At 40.9% G+C, this 19877-nt stretch overlaps 1 protein-coding gene across 4 annotated transcripts in view; it reads left to right on the plus strand.

Moving 5' to 3' along the window:
• The first annotated feature begins 18061 nt into the window (after positions 1 to 18061).
• The window catches only part of PHACTR3 (phosphatase and actin regulator 3), a 105542-nt gene continuing 103726 nt past the window's right edge, over positions 18062 to 19877 (plus strand). Inside the window, exons 1-2 of one of the 4 annotated variants that reach the window (XM_040575439.1) lie at positions 18338 to 18446; positions 19736 to 19877. In XM_040575439.1, coding sequence (XP_040431373.1) covers positions 19766 to 19877 — 112 coding nt within the window. In that variant the 5' untranslated portion in view covers positions 18338 to 18446; positions 19736 to 19765. Of the gene's footprint in view, positions 18447 to 18557; positions 18633 to 19735 lie in introns of those variants that run through there. The other 3 variants (XM_040575437.1, XM_040575440.1, XM_040575438.1) reach the window with 3 other exon arrangements.

A 19877-nucleotide genomic window follows, 5' to 3' on the forward strand; every position in this document is an offset into this window, starting at 1 on the left:
TGTCCAAACAGCTCATACAAAGCAAAAAATGAGTGTTCTGGAATCTTAGTTTCCAGTTTGCTACTGGATTTTCCCCGATTACAACAACAACAAAAAAAAGAAACTAGATGATAGGAAAGTAATAAATCTTTTAGATCTTAACCTAACCAAATAAGTTGCAGAATTCAGTAAGAAGAACCACCTGTTTGAAACAACTGCTTCAGCAACACATGTTCTTCTGAAAAATATATTTTTAAATAAACAAGACGCCTGAGCTAAGGGAAATGGATCACTTTTGCATGTATTGTCTGAAGGTTTGTTTTTCTGCCAATAAGGATGCTATTTTAGGATAATTGGAGCTGTCTCCGAAGCAGGCATGAAGAGAAATGTGTTGGTAATTTGACCAAATGAACTACAGTTTATATGAAAGCCAGCCAGTTTGAGTAACATCATTTACAAGCATGATAAAACCAGTATTATTTATTTCTTACCTCAAAATCCCTCATTTTTCTGGTTGTAGTCATTCCTTTGACATAACACCCATTCAGTACAACATTTCAACAGGAAGCACAGAAGAGTTGCTTTCTCCTCTAACTTGTCGTGCCAGCTTTGCTATTCACACTTCTCAAATGCTGCTTGCTGGCTACTAATACCTGTGTAATGATCATAAAAGAGGCCTTTGGTAGTTTTTAATTGTACACCTTAGAGGCAGTTGAATTTCTCCTCTCATTCCCACAGTGCCTCAGTGATTGTTTCTCCTTGTATAAGGTTTCTAATACATAATTTTGTTATCAGAATCTGTCAAGAAGAATGACTCATGGGAAGCAAGGTGAGTCTGTTCAACACAACTCTATGAACCAAAGTCTTCAATTGAACTCACAGCATTATGAAGCTTTAACGGACTCCTATAGACTGTTCTCTCTGCTATCACTTTCAATAATACAATTCTATTCTAGGAGTCACAAAATAACAAATGGTTCCTCGGCTGCTTAGTTTGAGTGATGCTATAGCAAAACTTACTTTTGGCTAGTTTTCTTTTACATTTTATATAAATTGACGTGAAAAGAATGAAGGAAATGGAGAAACTATAACATTCTAATTTTGTTACTGAAAGTTCAAGCTACAGACCTACTAAATTGTCTAATTCTGCAACTGTGGCTTTTTTTTTTTTTAAATAGCATTTTATCTTGCAGTCTTGCTTTAACTCTCTGTAGTGAGAAGTGTTCCTCAACTTGCTATTATACAGGATGACACGTCTTGATGCCAGAACATTTGTTTCTGAGTTTCCACTGAGTTAACATTGGTTTTGGTAAATGTCACATTTGTTGAACATGACCAGCTGTTGTTAAAACAGCACAAGCTGAGTTGATTGACTCCCAGAGTTCCAGAGAGGTGTGATACCATTATTCTGGTCAGCATGGTATCCCATGTGTATCATTTTTCTTCAAAGACTGGAAAGTGACCTAAGTGGTGGCTAGCCTATGGTATCTTTTGTGCAAGAGGGGAAAAGGTAGCTTTCTCAAGTGATGATCACCTGCCAATAATTCGTTGTTAGTAGGTACAAAACACATATATTAAGAACATTTAGCTAAAAGCCAACAGTCTCATTCTGTTAGGTATACAAGACATTTAAGTGCTCCAACATTTCTCAGGTGGCAACGGTATGTACATGAGAGCCTTTCATAGTATCAAACCCCAGTTCACATCTCATTTGGGAGGCAGAGTTTTCCAATTTTCAGCTGTTCTGTAGCAGGGCTGCACAGGTAGTGATGCTTGCTGAATGACCATTGTACACCAAGGAGATAGAGATCTACGTAACACTTAGCCTGAGTAGGACCAGGCTGTGCTGCACGTATAGCATGGCCTTCAGGCATTTGCTGTGCTGCACAAATTCCTTGGCTGCAGGATAAACTTAGCCAGCTGACTGTAACTACAGAGCCTGCAGGCAGCTCCTACTTAGTATCAATGACTACACCACCTCCACAGCCTTGCCTTTATCTAAAGTGCAGCAAGAAGTTTGCTTTGTACAAACACCCTTTGCTTAACATTAGAAATGTTGAATAGAATTGTTTTCTTGTAAGAAAATCCTATAATAGCTCAGATAACCAAAATAGGAAAATGTCTTCTATGAGTAGGTTCACATGGTGCACTTGATGCTACTCAGCTTCCTAGCATATAAAGGGACATGTTATCTGCATTACCATCTCTGTATAGTGTTATAGCATTAGCTCTAATAAATACCATTTTCAGTGATACCTTAGAGCAGCTGAGTGCGTTTCTTACTGGGATCATAATGGACCAGCACCTCCTGGTGCAAAACATGTGTATTTGTAGATATACCTTGCTAAGTAAGGGATCTGAATAACATGGAAAAAAAATCAGTTCCTTTTTGTTCATTATGCTAAAAGATAGCTGGTAGGATTAGAAGTTTTCAGGTAGCTCTGACATATTCCATTGATTAGCCAATACCATACACTCCCTATAATCTGTTCTTGACTATTTTTCTCCTCAGAAAAGCATAATCCCTTCTGCAACAGGACATTCTGGGAAGAGAGGGCTTATTCTCAACATTAATTTAGACCACAAAAGATAACTCAGTATTGAGGAAAACAACCATGTGGTTCACACCAGTTTAAGACTCCAGAACCCTAAAGGGAAATATATAAACATTTTTTTTTTTCAAGTCCAGTTAAGGTTTGGGCTCCAGGTATTTGGCAGAAGAAGAGTAAACATTTTATAACTTGCCTTTGCATGTATTATGCTATGTGAACAATATATTAGATCTTGTGGTCCATAGGAGTAACTTTTCTACTCAGTTTGGCAAGCTGATACTTTCCTAATCTTCACACTTGACCTCAAAGACGTATTACACACGCTGTATTATTATGCTTTAAGACTTAGCAGTGCTGTAGCCTTATTCCTGTTAGTTAACTGAAATATCTGCTCCTATTTTCTCTGTGATAAAGCTCTCTAACTGGCACAGGACCAACAGACTCACAAGATCCTAAACTCATTGTGTCACATCACATCTAACCGCTGTGCTCCTCCTCAGATGGGAGCGCATAGTATTAACTGAAGAATTTCTTTTAGTACCCAGAGAGTACTAGCATACACTGAAGTCAGTTGAAACTTCCACTCACTTAAGTACAAAGCTGTCTTTTTAAAAAAAATTTAAAACTTGAAGCAGAACAGGGGCATTTGGGACACCAGTAAATACAATAGCTCCTGTAAGAACGTTTGCAGGAATCTCTTAGAAATACTCCAGGTCCAAGATTTCCTAATAAAGCCTGGGAAAATTCCTTGAATGGTTTCACATCTAGGAAGGGAAACTCCCAGAACACCACATGAAATAGTTCAGGTTTCAGATACAGAAATCCCCACAAGGAGGGAGAAATTTTTCCAGGAAAATTTATAGATCCAGTAAACCTTAGAAAAGGTCTCAGTCCAAGAATTCCTAGAAAAGTTATCCCTCAGGATTTCCTGCAAAAGCCAGAGAAATACCTAGAACAGTTCTAGGTCAATTAATTCCAAGACAAGTTGTCAAGTGTTTTCCTAGACTTTCAATACACTAAGCATAAAAAAGATCTCAGTCTTGATATTCCCAGAAAAGTTCTTGATCCAGAGTCCTAGAAATGCCAGGAAATCTCCTAGAAAGACCCAAATATTCCTGAAAAAGTTATAAGCTTCAGAACTTCAAGAAGGTCTGTGAAAATTCCTAAAAAGTTTCAGGAACTCCTAGAAAAACTAGGAAGATTCTTACAAAACTCTCATAATTCCTAAGAAGATTTTTCAACCTGAAATACTGAGAAAGCTTGAGAACCCACCTAGCAGGTTATAAGCATTCTTAGCACAATTATAGACAACATCTCCCATAGACACCATCTCCCACCAAATTTCTAGAATGTCCTGGAGAAGTCTACTAAGCTACAGGAATCCACAGGAATGCTCTACATACAGTAGAGCAGTTCCAGGAATTCCTAGAACTATTTTAAACACCCAAGTTCCTGTAACACCCCAGGGAATTCCTATAAAACTCCAGAATTTCCTAGAAATGTCTAAAGAGTACAGGGATAATTCTTAGAAAGCATGTGAAAAATTTCTAGAGAGCACCAGGGCATTCCCGGAAGGCACCCAAAAAAATTCCTAGGAAAACATTGAGGAAATTCCTGTAAAGCTCCCCATGGGAATTCCTAAAAGTACTTACGCTAAGTCCTAAAAAGCAGGTAGGAAGATTCATAGAAAGCAATCAAAATGCATTTTTTTCTCCCCAATTAGCCATCATTTCTTCTGCTAGCCCCAAGTCCTGAACACTTTGTAGATCTTGAGTAAACTCAGGTTGAGCAAAACAAACAAAACCAAAAGCAAGCAAGCAAACAAAACCCAGTATCATCAAAATTTTCAGAGCCCTTCCTGGCCCTAAGCGGCATTACCTACAAAAATCCATTAGACATCATTTGGATAGCTATACTATTGGGAAATTAAGGCTAGGTTTAATCTCTCTATATTAATCAACTTTTACATATTTGCTCGCACATTTTAAAACATAAGAGTCAATTGAATTCATCTACAAATTTTAAGAATCATGATGATTCCTTAGTTACAAGTTGTGGAACAGATCATAATTTCGATATTTTCATCTACTTCTGAACATAAGAAATGGTACAGTCAGAAAGCAATAATAACACAAAGTGTATAGACACTGCCTTTTACCTACTGAAGCTAAGCCCACTGAATTCAGAAGAAAAACAATGCAGCATTTTCTCTTTAAATCACCATTTCTAAGAATTTGCTTAGTTGGGGTGGATTCACCCTATCTTATGGTTTGCTGAATCATAACAATTTGGGATAAAAGTGGCATTTTCTCTCTCTTTTTTTTTTTTTTTTTTGAAGAACTAAGCAAAAATGGAACTAGATTGATCAAAGGTTACCTACATAGCATACATCAAAGCACCATTACTCAGTCTCAAAGGAAAAATAGCTCATACATTAATCACTATACTGGTCTTACATTAATTACTATACTGGATCTTAATTACTATAGCCAGCGAGATAATAGATCCCTGTGAAAATCTTTACTGGGCAGGAATTGGTGAGGACTTTTAACATCAGCATATCAACATTCAAGAGAAATAATTTCATGTGCAAAATGAAAAGCCAGAGGTGCTAAAACCTCAGCCTAATATACTCTATTTTGTGCAAAACACCAGGATTCTTTCGAAATATGAAAAAAACATTTAACTTCACGTTTTATTTTTCTGTTTGGCTACCACACCCTACTTTGGAAAAGATGCAATCACATTGTGCCCTCTAGTGGTTTGTCACTCAAAATACTCTGCATATAAAAATATGCAAAGTAATCAAACTATTCAACTGTACCTGTCATCAGCCACGACTAAATGAAAGATCAGCGCCTCTCACCAAGGGGGTCAAACCCAGTACACAGGTAATCCTGTCTGATGGCAACAGCTTGTAGAAGTGAACTAGAAAGTCCATTAGTTAAAATTGAGTTTACATTTTAAATGCTAATAAAAAGTCAAATATTTCCTGTTTAAATGTGAATAATTTGAGCATTTTAGTATGTCTGCAGACTTTCTGACCATGAAGCTTTAACAAATCACTGAGAAATGGGTAGTGCCTTAAAGCAAAGATTCAGGTAACACCATGCAGAGAAAAAGGTAACAGTTACATTCATTCTCTTTCTTTGCTCTTAGCATGATCATATTCCTGCATGTTTAATTGTTGCAAACCTGTTTCAGCAACAAAATTCATCGCCTTGTCCAGACACACGAGCTGGTCAGTGGATACCAGGAGAGTCGGGGGTCAGAGTTTGTAAAAATTATCTGTTAAGAAATTATCAAGTCTTGGGAGAGAGATAGCAGTTATGCTTGCTTCAGTCTTCTGCACAGCCCCAAATCTTGTTCTTCCTTAAGGGCCAAAATTAGCCACTAAAGTGCAAGGATGGATGCGTCTGGAATTACTAAGAACATGTTTAACAAGTCTGATTGTGCTTTAGGATACTAGGTGTCACACTGATAGATATGAAAGCAGAGAACCTTTTGACTCACAAGCTCCAGCTGTGCCGAATTTCTCTCTCATCCTACAAACGGTGGTGCAAGGAGAAAACCATTCTCTTCTCCTCCTCCGTCTAGACTTCTCAGAGGAGACAACCACATTGCAAAATGGGTGCCTGTTTTGGGCTGAAACACTCATAAAACAGGCTGGGACCATCAACCTTTTCTGTCTCCCTGACGTTTTCACATAGGAGCATCATGTGAAGACAACGCAGGGCCCAGGGAAAAATTCAGTGCATATGTAAAGTTCTGGTTCACTGGGTTGACCTCTCGAGGAAGCTCAGCTCAGCACACAGCCACCAAATGCAGCTGTCTGATACCTGCCCATACAAGTCCCAGCCAACCACAAGCCAAAATATAACTGTTAAAATTATTTACTTGAACTTTTTATTTGATGTAGGGATTCCTTTAAAGTAAAAATACATTTAACTGCATTTCCAAACCTGAATAGCCAAAAATTTGTCTCTAAGAATTTCACAGTATACTTCTTGATTGCCAAAAGCACAGCAGATCAGAATACCACAAGTGAAAGGCAAATTCTGGGCACCATACTTTTGATTAGTGTTGAAATACAAAATGTCCCAGACAGCTAACCCACGTTCTATTGCAATGCCAAGTCAGAGTGGGAGTTCAAAGAAATGTACTCCGAAAGAAGAAATATCCTGAATTATTCTTAGAGGTGTGCAACACTAAAACACAAACACAGGACTTCTGCTGCTACCAGTTGAATTCTAACCTTGTGATCAAGAAAAAAATGAAATCCAGGAGCACTGCAGTATGATTTCTAATACATACAACTCCATTCTCTTGGCCTTTCAGAAAGCTTTTCTTTATAGCTTTTGGTAACTACGCTTTATTTCTACTTTTCCAGCTACACTGTAAGATTTGTAAGGTAAGACGCAAAAAATCCAAACCAAGCAGCTCTTAGAATAATAGCCTCACATTGTGAGCCTGACAAGAAAAAAAAGTGAAGTGGAACAATTAAGTTGGATTATGTATTTTAATAGAGAACAAACAGGATAAATGGAATAAAATCATTAAAAGCCACTTTAAGGAATAAAGTGCTAGTAACTGCAGATAAGATACTCGATTTGATATTATCTCAATGTTCATACTGTCCATTTACAAAAAGGGCTTCAGAGTATGCTCTTTTACACTTGTTGCTTATAATTACAGAGTTTCAGAAAAAATACTGAACATATGACTTCTATAGGTCTAAAAGTTGCATTTCTTTCTCTGATTCATAAAATTTCAAGAGTGGAAAGGACGAGAACAGCTTCACAAATGTTTCAAATTTGCTAACCAAACAGAGTGGGGAAAAAAAAATCCACTAAAATTTACCTTGTAAGTGACACTGCAGAGTGTCATCCATAATATGTTATAATAACAGAGTCATCCATAATACGTTGGGAAGCCTTGACTGGATTGGCACTGAAGGACCAGTCCTGAAAAAATAAACCACAAAAACACAAATTCCAATACAGAACACAGGCTAAAGTAGGAAGATCTATCCACAGTATGGTAAGCACAGCATTTCTGTGGTAACAAGGCCAAAAAATTAGGGTCTGATAACTGCTAGCTATAGCAGACTAGCAATCCAGGATTAAGAAAAAATAAATAAATACAAAGACCTGGCTTCTTTTCTACTCCCTTACAAGAATAAAATGAGGGCAACCAATAGTAAGACATACAAACCACTTCTACAGGCATGAAGACATCCTTTCTCCCCCTTATGGGATAACAGCCATTAGTTGTAGTAGCTGTTATTATTTAATATTCAGTAAAAGGGGCAATAATTCTCATTCTCACTGAAGGTACAGTACGCAAGTCAACATAGAGACAGTAACTTAAGAGTATGTGTTTAATTAAATAAAAGCAATACAGTTGGAGTGGCATGAGTTAACCCTACTGAAGGATTTAGTTTTGAAGGAGAATCTAAGTGTAGACAGCACAAAGCAGAACATGAAGAAGAAGAAAAAAATAGCTTAAATTAGAAAATTCCTTTCAGACCTAGATTTTATTTTTAGGGTACTAATCAATGAGACAAGGAAGAGGCTGTGTGGTGGCTGCAGATACTGAAATAACACAAAAGAAAGAAAGCCTATCAACATATCCACAGAGTGCACCATATTATTGCAAGGATTACCTTTTCTTCTAACCATACTAGGTCCTTGCTCGCTATTATCATCAACACCTTTCACTTACTACTAAGTACTACCAATCACCTTCCTTAGCCTTCAACACCTTCTTAAGAAGCAGAATATTTGATGACATGATCTGCTCTGCAGCTGCTAGTTATCGAGAGATAATAGATCAATTGCTATCAATGGAATGGTAAGCAGCTGACTAGAGGATAGTAAATAAAATGAGCAAAATCAAGGTTCAAAACAAATGCAGTCTAGTGGGCCTTCACAAAATGGGTAACAAACCTGCAGAACTCCTTGCTAAAGTATATTGTGGATGCCAGAAATTTGCAAGGGTTTAGGGGGGAGACCAGGCTAGAATTTGGGACAGATATACACTGAGATGTACTCACCCAGCATGAGAAGATTGAAATAGCTGAGGAGCGTTAGGAAGAAATATCAGATATGCCCACCCATAATATCTGCTTGGTCTGCCTCTGGCAGGACACAGGCCTGGCAGGACTTTGTTCCATCTTGGCAGAGCTATTCTTAGTGTAATTGTCCCAGTGAAAAAAACAAGTGCTTCCACTCACTATTACTCTAGAAATATAAGGAAAAAAATAAAAGAAAGACATCTTTGAAAAATTCTGCTGCAGGTGCTACAGTTCTTGCACAATCTGAGACAGGAGTAGAGGGAGATTTCTAAACTCATTTGAATGTCTACAGATGAAGCGAGGTTGCTGCTTGGCTTGTAAAAATTACTGTTCTAATTCAATACATATCTAGGTAATTTGGGACATTTTGAAATGTCTGTCTTTAGAATCCTTGATACAGTAAAAACTCAGTTAAGTCTGCCAGTACTTCTCAAGCTCCATCACGATAACTGTATCAGAGGCCCATAATGGGTTGGGAATCCCGCGGGTACTGTTGTGATACAGAATTGCTTCTGTCATTGATGACTTTCTCAGGACCTCTGAAGTGCTGGTATATAGCAGACTGACTGGAGACTATCATCCTCTACTCGTAGTAACTGACGCATTTCCACAACCATTGGCAATGCTAACACTGCTGTTGTAAAGTGTCAATAAAAAAAATTATACTTTGATATTCATTACTTTAGATGCATTAATAAAGGCTCGATGGCAAAATTAACCTTTAAAAGAATGATGTAATCCTATGGCACCCTGATAGGGCTGCCAATAATTTCCTGTATACAGTTATGTTTCATAGCGTATTCTCTCTACTCCATCAGATATTTATTCAGCCAAAGAAAGCACAAACCACTGAGGATAAAACCACTTCTGAGTGCTTGCGGTATCATCCATTAGCATCATGAGTTTCTTGACAGCACAAAGGACTGCAGACTGCCAATAATAATTAAATAGAGTTCCCCATAGTCTTAAACAGAGGTCCTCATTGCTCTGAAGAGGAAAATGCAGGTGAAAAATAATAGTAATAATAAACGGACCCAAGCCTGGACCAAGTAACTGTCTTTTACAGTATTGGAAATATCTCCATATACAATATTTATATGACATTTATGTTGGGCAGAATACACAAGCTGAGACATTCTTACGTTGTCAGCTGGTCTGCTATTCAACAAGTCCAGCTGGAGGCCTACATGAAGATTTAAGATGTACATACTGTATCATTCAGATGCACACATATAACATCTTTACAAATAGAGAAAAAAAATATTTTGACAGGTTCTGTTAAAAATGCATTAATAATCAGATTTTTTGCAACAGTCACAAAACCAAGGGAAAAGAAGACAAAATGTTAAAATAATTCATGTCTTCTGAATGATTTTTGAAGAAGTAAACCTACTGGTATCTTTCCTGACTGATATGATTAGATTTGCCAATCTCTAAAATAAATTCTGAAATATTTCCACTTTATTTTATCTGGAGAAAAAAATTAAACAAAACAAAACACACAACACCATCCCTCCCCCTAGTCTGTTAGCTCACTAACCAAGGGTATAATTACCTAAATATAAATCCCACGGGTCATAAAATCCTTAGCTGTAGATGTATGGACATCTTCCTCCAATATGCATGCCTACAAATGAATACTGAGATTTATAAGCCATTCATGTGCATAATTATTTGCATACTTGGCCAATAATAGCGTTCAAGGTCTCTGTATTTTAAATTGGGTTAAATTAAAGCATATTTTTAGACTACACATTAATAATAAAAAACCTAGTTCTGCAACCGGACCTTAGCATTTGAAGGACATAGCCTTGCAGAAGCAGTTTATAGGAGAAAGGCCTGAAAATATCTATATGTTCTCTGACGATATTAAATTGATCTTGGGAATTCTTTTCCAGTGCACTTTTTAATAACCAGACCTAGAAGGACACATTTGTATAACAACGAGAGGTGTGCAGTAGGGATAACCTCTAACTGAAAACAATGTGACTCTTAACTTGAAAGGCTTTGCGAACAAGCTCTAAATCCCACTCCATATTCCAGTTTACCCATGTCTCTGCTTTTAGTACCATTCCTTGTATTGTTTTTTGTGTAAACTGGCATCCTTCCCAATTACCTAACATTGCTGTACACTTGCACAGAGGTCACTCAGGTGGTATACAACCCAAATGACTAAAACCTTCTTGTTTACAAACACATTTGTGAGACAAGCATCTGACAATATGTGGATTTTCCGTGTTGCTCTGGCTTCACAATGGATTATGCCAACGGCTTTGAAATGCTGGAAGCAGCTGGGGCTCTTGGCCTTGCAGAATAAATTTCAAAGCCACATCCAATGTCCTTCAAATACATGGGTAGTACTCCCTTAAATCCGCTCCTCCCCACAATATTTCAGAGTGTTTCCCCAACGTATTGGGGAGTGCTAAGCCTGCTTTGTTAGACTGCTACTTTCAGTGTAATTACATGGTAAGAGGACTTTGCCAACAAAATCCCCATAAATTATTTTTGCACAACAGACCCTGCAGAGCTAGTAATTTGCAACCCCGCCAACTGTGCTCATGCAACTCTTCACATGACCATACAGAAAATCTGATCACTGACATAAGCCACGTTAGAAGTGGTACTAAAGGAAAAGGATTGTTTTTAACCTGGATCTTTTAATTGATTCAGTTTATACCATGGTCCCACAATTATACCGGCACAACTGAGGGAGACAGCAAACTACCCTGCACAGATCAAGGACAAGGCAGAACTTCTGAAATTAAATTATTGTTGAAGTCCCCATATCATGTAACTGTTCTCTCAGACTGTTTTAAACAGATGCTCCAGTCTTAGTAAAGATACTTAGTCTGAAAGTGTTCACCTGACTACAGCCTACTGCTGTCCAGAAGCTGAGCTGACAAAGTGCATTTTACAACAGAACTGCACTACAGAGATTCCCATGATTATTTTTTTCTGATTTTCCTTATGCCAATGACATAGTCTCCATCTTTGAAGTCATGGAACAGAACATCCAATTAATTCCGTCTGGGGCTAACTTTTCTGCTTAAAAGTTTACTATTAAAAACAATCCTAGAAAAACAACCACTACCTCTGTCCACCAAATAGTCTTCAAATTGCTAAGAAGCCTGCCCTTCCAAAATTTGCAGCAAGATGGCACCTGTGCCATTAAGAAGCAACATACTAAACTGCAATACTGCAGGCGAGCAGAATGTTTTAAGATTGCCTGCTGCCATGGCAACATTCACAGCTGTCAAAAAAATGGTACTGAAAAAGTAAAAAAGAATTAGCTCGTTTTTTGCTGAAGAATGATTTCTCAACATGACTTACTACATCTGCAAAACAGCAGAAGCACAACCTCTGTAGTAATAATCTTACTGCACATGCATATTTTGCCTAAATGAGGATGGAAAACACTAAATAAGCCCTCACTTTATCTTTTAGAATACAGTAACTTCACCGTGTATTAGTAGGAATGGTATTCAGTCTGTATTTTCCTTAAAAGTAAACTAAAAATTCCAGAAAATTATTCGTAGCTGTCCTCTTTCCCTTCTCAAGTGTTCCCTCAGGAATTGGTTGAGCAGGAAATTGAATGAATGGAGCCATCCTAAAGAATACTCTATCCCAGACACACATAAAACTATGTAGCACACAGGAGTACTCAGACAAGTACAAAAGATCAAGTACCACAGAGACTGAACCACTGCATTCCTCCCCAGGGAAGCTAAAAAGGCAAGTTTAATTCTCTTAAATGAGTCCTGCATGCTGCAGCTCTGCTGCCCCTTCTGCTCCACTGGGTAACACCCGAGTAGGAGAATTGGAACCCGAGTCTATGACTTCTGAAGAGCCACGTAATACACAACTACCATCTCAAAGGAGATATTGTGCTGCTAATTTGAACCTTGTTTATTAAGAGTTCTGATCAAGTCAATTGTTCATTCTCTCAGCTCCTGACCAACTCTAGACTTCCTGTATGTCCCCCACGAATACAAGCCCAAGTTAGCTCCCAGTTATATGAGGTTGTGTCTTCTGTGAGATGCTCACAACTTCTGGCTATTATGGTCTTCATTAGATTTCAGGTCCCCAAGAACTGCAAACTGTGATTTACTGAAGGAAGCTCTGTCACTAGTTTCATCTACCACTGGCCCCCAAAGTATTTTAACTCTGCAACGGCCAAATTTCTTTTGTATTGAGGTCTGCGTGAAGAACCTGTCAAAATCAGGTGTCACACAAGAAATGAAACTGATATAAAAATGACATCAGAACGCCAGTGAAGTAAACGTTGAAACCTCCACTAACATGAGTGGAATCAGAATTCTGTCCTGCAACTAACTCTATGTTAAAGATTCCCTAGCTCTCATCCAAGTAGCACAGAACACCATGCTTCCCTTCCTGCTTCTGCTGACAACTCAAAGATCTTTGCTCTTTGAATTAAGGTGAAAAGGTTATAAATAAAAAATATTCCAGAATTGGTAACAGCAAGGTGGGACCTAATCAGAATACACTGTATAAATACAATAAATCACAAAAAAAAAAGACATCACTGATAACAGTGCATTCCTGAAAAAAATGGGCTGTGTTGCTTCTACAATAGGAACACTTCCAACAGCAAAACAAGAAGTCTTCTTTCTGCATTTATATTTTCTAATGGAATGCCATTGACTGGCAATGCTGTTAGAGACCGTGAGGTGCCCACAGGCATGGTGCCACCTGCCTCTGGCACCTGGTGCCGCGGGGCAGCGGCTGTGCTCCGGGCCCACGGGTGGCTCTGGGGAAAGGTGCTGCAGAGGGGACTCCTGCAGGGAAGGTGGAATGAGGGGACTCCTGCAGGGAAGGTGGAATGAAGGCAGCAGGAAGTTTCCCTCCCAGGGGGAAGAAGCCATTCCTGTCATCCTGGACTGTGGGTGTGATAAGAAGCACATCCCTGGGTTTTCCCACAGGAATGAGTACAGCCTGCTGTCCGAGTGATGCCGGCCATGGCTCTTGGACTGCCCATGTCTGCAGTTTTTCATAGTTTTGGATATCTGAGAAGGACCATGGAATAATTTGAGGATGCAAATGAGAATAATGAGGAACTTCCAGCTGTATTCCTTGAGAAAACTGTGCCTATAAAATAGACCCATAGAACAGAGTATTCATTCCCCAAAGGCAATGCAGAAAGGAAGATTTGGACCTGCCATGGGAGTTGTGCTTACTCCCCTTTTACTCAGCTGTTTTGAAGTCTAAAGGGGAGAAAAATGGAAAATGAGACTCATCCCCTCCGAGCTTGAACTGGCAGAAGCTATGCTTCCACATGCATCGCCCCCAGCATCACTGGCCTCGACAGCACTGCGGGGGGTCCTCCCCGCCTTCCCCACACAGCTGCCTGCTCCTTGCTCCTTACACACAAGTACTAGGCACAGCAATCACGTCCCTAAAACTCCCCGTGGGCCTTTGTGTGGCACAGATAGGAGTTCCCTCACCAGAGATGTGATGCTGCTGTCACTATTATAAGCTGCGCGGTTTGGAATCAGGGATACAGAGTTCAGAGTATCCCTGGGTACTCTGGGAGTATACAAAGGGAGTATCCCTGGATACTCTGGGAGATACAAAGGGAGTACAGAGCCTCCCTTTGCCATTGCACAGCGGCTTAGAAGGACTATGTGAGAAGAGCTGTTTGTCAAGAAGGCAGGCAGCAGAGCTCAGTGTCTTGCTTCACGTTTTTGCCCGCCTCTTCTTCTCCTTCACTTATAAAATGACAGACAGAGCCCTAGAGCTGTGGAAGAAAGCAAACATGAAAATCAGAAAATCAGATGGGTGATTCCTAGAATAGCTCCTGAGTATCCGAGATTCTAAATGTGAATATGTACATGAAACAGCCAATAAACAAGTCCCTCAGGATTATTCATTTTTTATTTGCCTTCCATAGTAGCAACTACATCATCATGCTTTGGAGAAGACATCTTTCAAGTCTTTGTGCTGACAAAGTTGTGACTGCAGAATGATACTTCTGTATGCGCTCAGTGATGTGCATTTATCTTCTTGACAAATAAAGGCTCAAAATAGGCCCTATGCCCTCTTTACCATGAATGCATTTGAGGAAGAAAAATACACAAACATGAAGTAAATAGAGACAAGAACCTTTTAAGCACTAGAATGCTCCTCTTTGTTGTTAGTATAAGCATACTGAACCACAACAGGCTGGCAAAAAATCTCAAAAACTAGGTTAAGACTCATAAGCCACAGAACAAATGCTTTCTTGTGCTGCATCTAAGAAAACTGCTCTGAGCAAAGCTATCTGTCCCTCGGTCATCAAAATAATTTTAACATGAAAGCTGATGCTGTTGATCCAAACATATTCTGAACTGATTTTTCTAAATAACAGCACAGAAAGATGAGAGCTATCTTCAGTGATCACATACAGTCTTGAGATTGCCAACAATGAGGCTGTTTAATATTCTGCTGAATCAAGAGAAACAGTACTGACATGACTCACCTATTTTTTCCTTCTCTTCAGAGAATTATTTCTTTCTAACACAACTTAGGATTTCTCTCTACGTAGCTAGATCATGAAACAGAAGTTCAGCTGTCTAAGAAACAGAAGACTCTAACCATGCCAACCACTTGTATCATTGCATTTCTATAAATTATCAAGGGAAGGCACATCAAGTGCATATGCATTAGTTTGCTTGGAGAATATGCATCAAGCAAAATATGTTTTCCCCTTTGTGTTCCTTATGTGAATATGTCATTTTAAGAAGGTCTTTCTTTCTTTCTTTTTTTTTCTCTCTTTCTTTTTTCTTTCTTTCTTTTTCTTTCTTTCTTTCTTTCTTTCTTTCTTTCTTTCTTTCTTTCTTTCTTTCTCTTTCTTTCTTTCTTTCTTTTTCTTTCTTTTTCTTTCTTTTTCTTTCTTTCTTTCTTTCTTTCTTTCTTTCTTTCTTTCTTTCTTTCTTTCTTTCTTTTCCTTTCTCTTTTTCTTTCTTTCTTCCTTCCTTCCTTCCTTCCTTTCTTTCTTTTTCAGCTGAATGGACTCCAATTGCAGAAATATCTGCCACTAAGCTAGAAAACTCTCATAACTCTTCATCATAAATATCAAAGGCTAGAGATCCTCTGAGAGGGAAATAAAGATATCAGATCATTGTACTTTCTCGGAAAATGTTGCAAACTTGTTTACCACAAGACCGCTACAGTCAGCAAATAAAAGGAAAATCATGTTACTACTAATAGTTGTTCTGATCCTGCAAATATTTGTGTTTGAGACATTTATGGAATATCACACAGCAAAAGGGAACTTAAGGGCAATTTTTCAAGTGTTAATACCCACAGCTAGAACCAGGCTTAATTTCATTTTAATTTGAGAGGGATTTACAAATCAATATACATACAATATATTAGTTGGTGCTTGCCTTTATCAGCTTTTATTTACTTCTGTGAAAATGCTCTGTTCCTTTTGGCATTGGTCCTTTGATATGAAGAAAACACTTTGCTATCATTTGCAATCATGCATAATTTTTACACAACAGACATTATTTAGCCACATAGGCTTAAACAATTTAACACAATTCATTTTTTCTTGTACCCCCTCTCCCAAATGTGATGATGGCTCATTTGGAAACAAGGTGGCCTAGGGGCAGCTCTGTCAGCTGGCATGCACAATGCCTGGGATTTATTCCCAGACTGAGCCTCTTGATGCTTGGCTTGGCAGAAATGAGAGACAATGAAATGTTTTAACTAAGTTGAATCAGCAAGGCAGATCCTAGCCTTGTTTGACTGATTTCTACCTGACAATATTTTATGATCCAAGGGGACCCCATCAAGTGCCCTCTACAGAGGCAAGCAGTATGTGCGTTGGTTAAAAAACAAACATCTTGTGTGTTTCTAGAGGTTACTAATGTTATCTCTGAGATATTCTTTCTTGGTTTGAAACTATTTTAATACATTTGTCTTGTACTTATGCCTAAATCTGACGTGGAACTCCATGTTTTATACCAGAAATCAATACGATTCTTCATTGCAGAAGGAAGGGGCATCAATTAGTACAGACAGAACTTCATAGAATTCACTAGAAACCATCGACATCTTCTAGCATGACCCAAAAGCTACCTAAAGACAAGAAATAAAACTTATGACTTCTTCTTTTTAGGAATAGACAGAAGATTTGGCTTATTATTTGACTATAAGGGGTAGATTTCTATCTTGAGAACTAGACCCAGTACCTGTGTCAGACTGCTCTCTGTATGCACAGAAAAATCTATTGCAAGTCATTTTGAGAGATCATGACTCCCTTTCAAAGTTGAGTCACGGTAACTCAAAAGCTTGGCTCTAGGAGAAAAAGGGTACAAAAAACATTGTAATATCTTTAAACCATCCCTTAAACAAAATGTTCTGGTTTTAATTGTTTATTTGATTCCTTGGGAATGTTTTATAGTGTGATAAAAATGGCTCATTTAGCTGTCTTTTTGGAATTATGATGAGCCATTTAACTCAAAAGGCTTGGAAGAAATTACAATAATTGACATTGAAGATGTGTCAAGATAGCAACATTACGCTCTCAGAAAGTTATCAAATACCCTTGCTGCCTTAATTTACTCCATCACATTAGGATACGGCTTTGATTACATTGCCCTACATGCTACTTTTTCCTTAGGATCTACCTTAAGCAAAGCCAGAGGGGACAGTACTCATTGAACGAGGATCTCGTTAATATTTTGCTTTGAATGTTTTATTCAACTTTTTTTGTTATCATGAGGTACCAAAGTTCAACTATGCCAGGAGCTTGCCCCAGCCCTAAGCAGACCCACCAGGACAGCTGTCCTGGGGCCTCACCAACCTCAGGGAACACCCAGCCCCAAAACAACTCCCTACAACAAGGCATGCACTCGGTCAACTTTGAAACTCCTCCAAGACAAAAGGGCAAGGGTGCTTTGTATAATAGACATGACGGATTTTAAGCGTTAAACCAACACCAAACCGCTCCATTTGCCCCGAGCTTCCAGAACTGACTGAAATGAGCGCCCAGGGGCCCTCCTCCCGAGCGGAGGTGCCGTTCAGACCCCGGCCGCGGCGCTTTCTGAGGCGGAGGGATGGAAGCTCCCCTCAGGGCGCTCCCCTCAGGGCGCTCCCCTCAGGGCGGCCACTCCAGCCCGCATCCAGCTCCCCTCAGGCTGCCCGCGGTTGAGGCGAGGCGGCCCGCGCGGCCCCTCCCCACATCACGTGCCCCCCGGCGGAGTGGGGCGGGGCGGGGCCGCGCGGCGGCGGCGGCGCGCACCTGCGGCTCCCTCCGCCTTTGTGCGGTGCAGGTGCGGCGCTCCCCCCCCCCCCCAACGACCCCCGCCCCGCCGTGACGTCAGCGTGCCGCTCGCGGGGCACGATGGGAGAATCCCGATGCGCGGCGCCTTGAGGCGGCCCCGGCAGCGGCGCTCGGCGGGGGGGGGCAGCCCGGGAGGCGCCGGCGGGGGGCCGGGCCGGCGGCTGGCTGCCCGGCTCATCCCCAGCCCGGCCGGCGGCATGGCCCAGCCGCCCCCCTGAGGCGGCCGGAGCCGCCCCCCGAGCTGCCGGTGCCGGCGGAGGCGCCCCGCCGCGCAGCCCGCTCGACGGCGCCGGGGAGGATGCTGCCACGGCTGGCCCTGCCCGGCTGACGCCCCCCGCCCCGTCCCCCCGTCCCCGTCGTTCCCCCCCTCCCACCCCATCCCCCGGCCTCCGCCGGCTCCATGAGCGCCTCGGCCCGCCCCTGAGCTCCCCCCGCCCGATGGCCGCGTCGGAAGAAGGCACCGGCTGCTTCCCCCCGCGGGGCAGGTCGCACAGCGACCCCAGCGTCCTCACCGAGCCCGCTGCCGCTGCCGCCGCCGGGGAGCCCGCAGGTAACGGCCCCGCGCCCCCCGCCCCGCTCCGGGCACCGGCAGCCCCCGGGGAGCGGCGGGGCGAGGCGGCCGGCGGGCAGCGGGGCGCTGCGGGGCCGTGGGGCGGGGGGAGCGGGCTGTTGGAGCGGGGTCACCATGGAGATGGGGGAAGCCGAGGCCGACCGAGGGGCTTTCTGCCCCCCGGAGGTAATTTTCGCCTCGCGGGGAGCGGTGTAATCGGCTTAGGGAGCGTGGTCGCGGAGGGGGGGGTGCTGGGGGCACGCAGCTCAATTGGTGGTCCGTAAAGAGGATGTGGTGATGAGGGTGCTTTTTTTTTTCCTTAATGATGTTTTCAGCTTAACTTCACTTTGAGGTATAATTGTAAATGTCTGTTGTTGGTGACTCAGTCGTTTCACATTGTCAGAATCTAAGCAGCGATGTCCCCTTCAGAGAGAGGGGGAAAAAAACAACAAATAACAGCATCACTTTAATGTGATATGATTGCAAGGAAAGGCCCAACAACAAGCTGGAAGCAAAGGCCCAATTCACATTGGGCCACGTCAATAGATCTTCATGCAAGAGCTGGAAGGTTTTGCTGGGAGAAAAGGAGTAATCAACATAGCAGGACACAATGAGTGGAGTGTTGATCATCTCTGCCCATTACAATGAATAGGAAACCTAGGAATGGCTTTGGGGTTTGGGTCAGGCACCATCAGCCTGAAAGAGACAGTCTCTGGATGTAGTATTGGACTGAACTTTAGTTCTGGCCCTTGCCAGGTTACTGAGTAAATAAGATATTCCAGGTTTTTTTGATAAACCGGCTACACTGCTTCCTTCTGAGCCAATGAGAATATTAATATTTAACTATTTTAAGTTATCTCATTTATTTGTTTTCTCAAGTAATTCTGAGCACCTTGCTTTGGAGTGAAATACAAATTAAATTAAGGAAAACAATAGATGATTTATCACTGATGCCCAACTGTTCCGGTACCCTAAGTAAAGGGAACAAAGGACTCTTCTAACGTGAACTGCTCGACTCACTCCCAAAGGGGCGATCTTGCCTGAAAGGAATGTATGTTTCTGCCGTTTGATTTCTGAAAGCAGAAGTGGCTAATGAAAAGAAGATATTTGCAATCTCACTTTTAGTCCTCTATGTTATTTTCTGCTAATCAATTATTTTGACCTTTGTGAAATATACCACAAAGAAAGTACACAACATGTCTGACACGTAGACAAAGATATAAATATTCTACTTTTTGTAAGGAAAAGGGGCTATCAATACTAAGTAGCATTTTTTCCCCCTAATACAGATTTCATCAGATAAGACAGTGTCCCATTGCATGGCAGAAGCTATACTAATATGCAAGAAAAGATGTCTTTTATGGTATCATTATATACATACAATACGTGGAGAGAAACAAAAGGTGATAAATGACTGTGGGTTTTGTCCAG

The sequence above is a fragment of the Cygnus olor genome, chromosome 16 (genome assembly GCF_009769625.2).
Source record: "Cygnus olor isolate bCygOlo1 chromosome 16, bCygOlo1.pri.v2, whole genome shotgun sequence".
Classification (NCBI taxonomy): Eukaryota; Metazoa; Chordata; class Aves; order Anseriformes; family Anatidae; genus Cygnus; species Cygnus olor.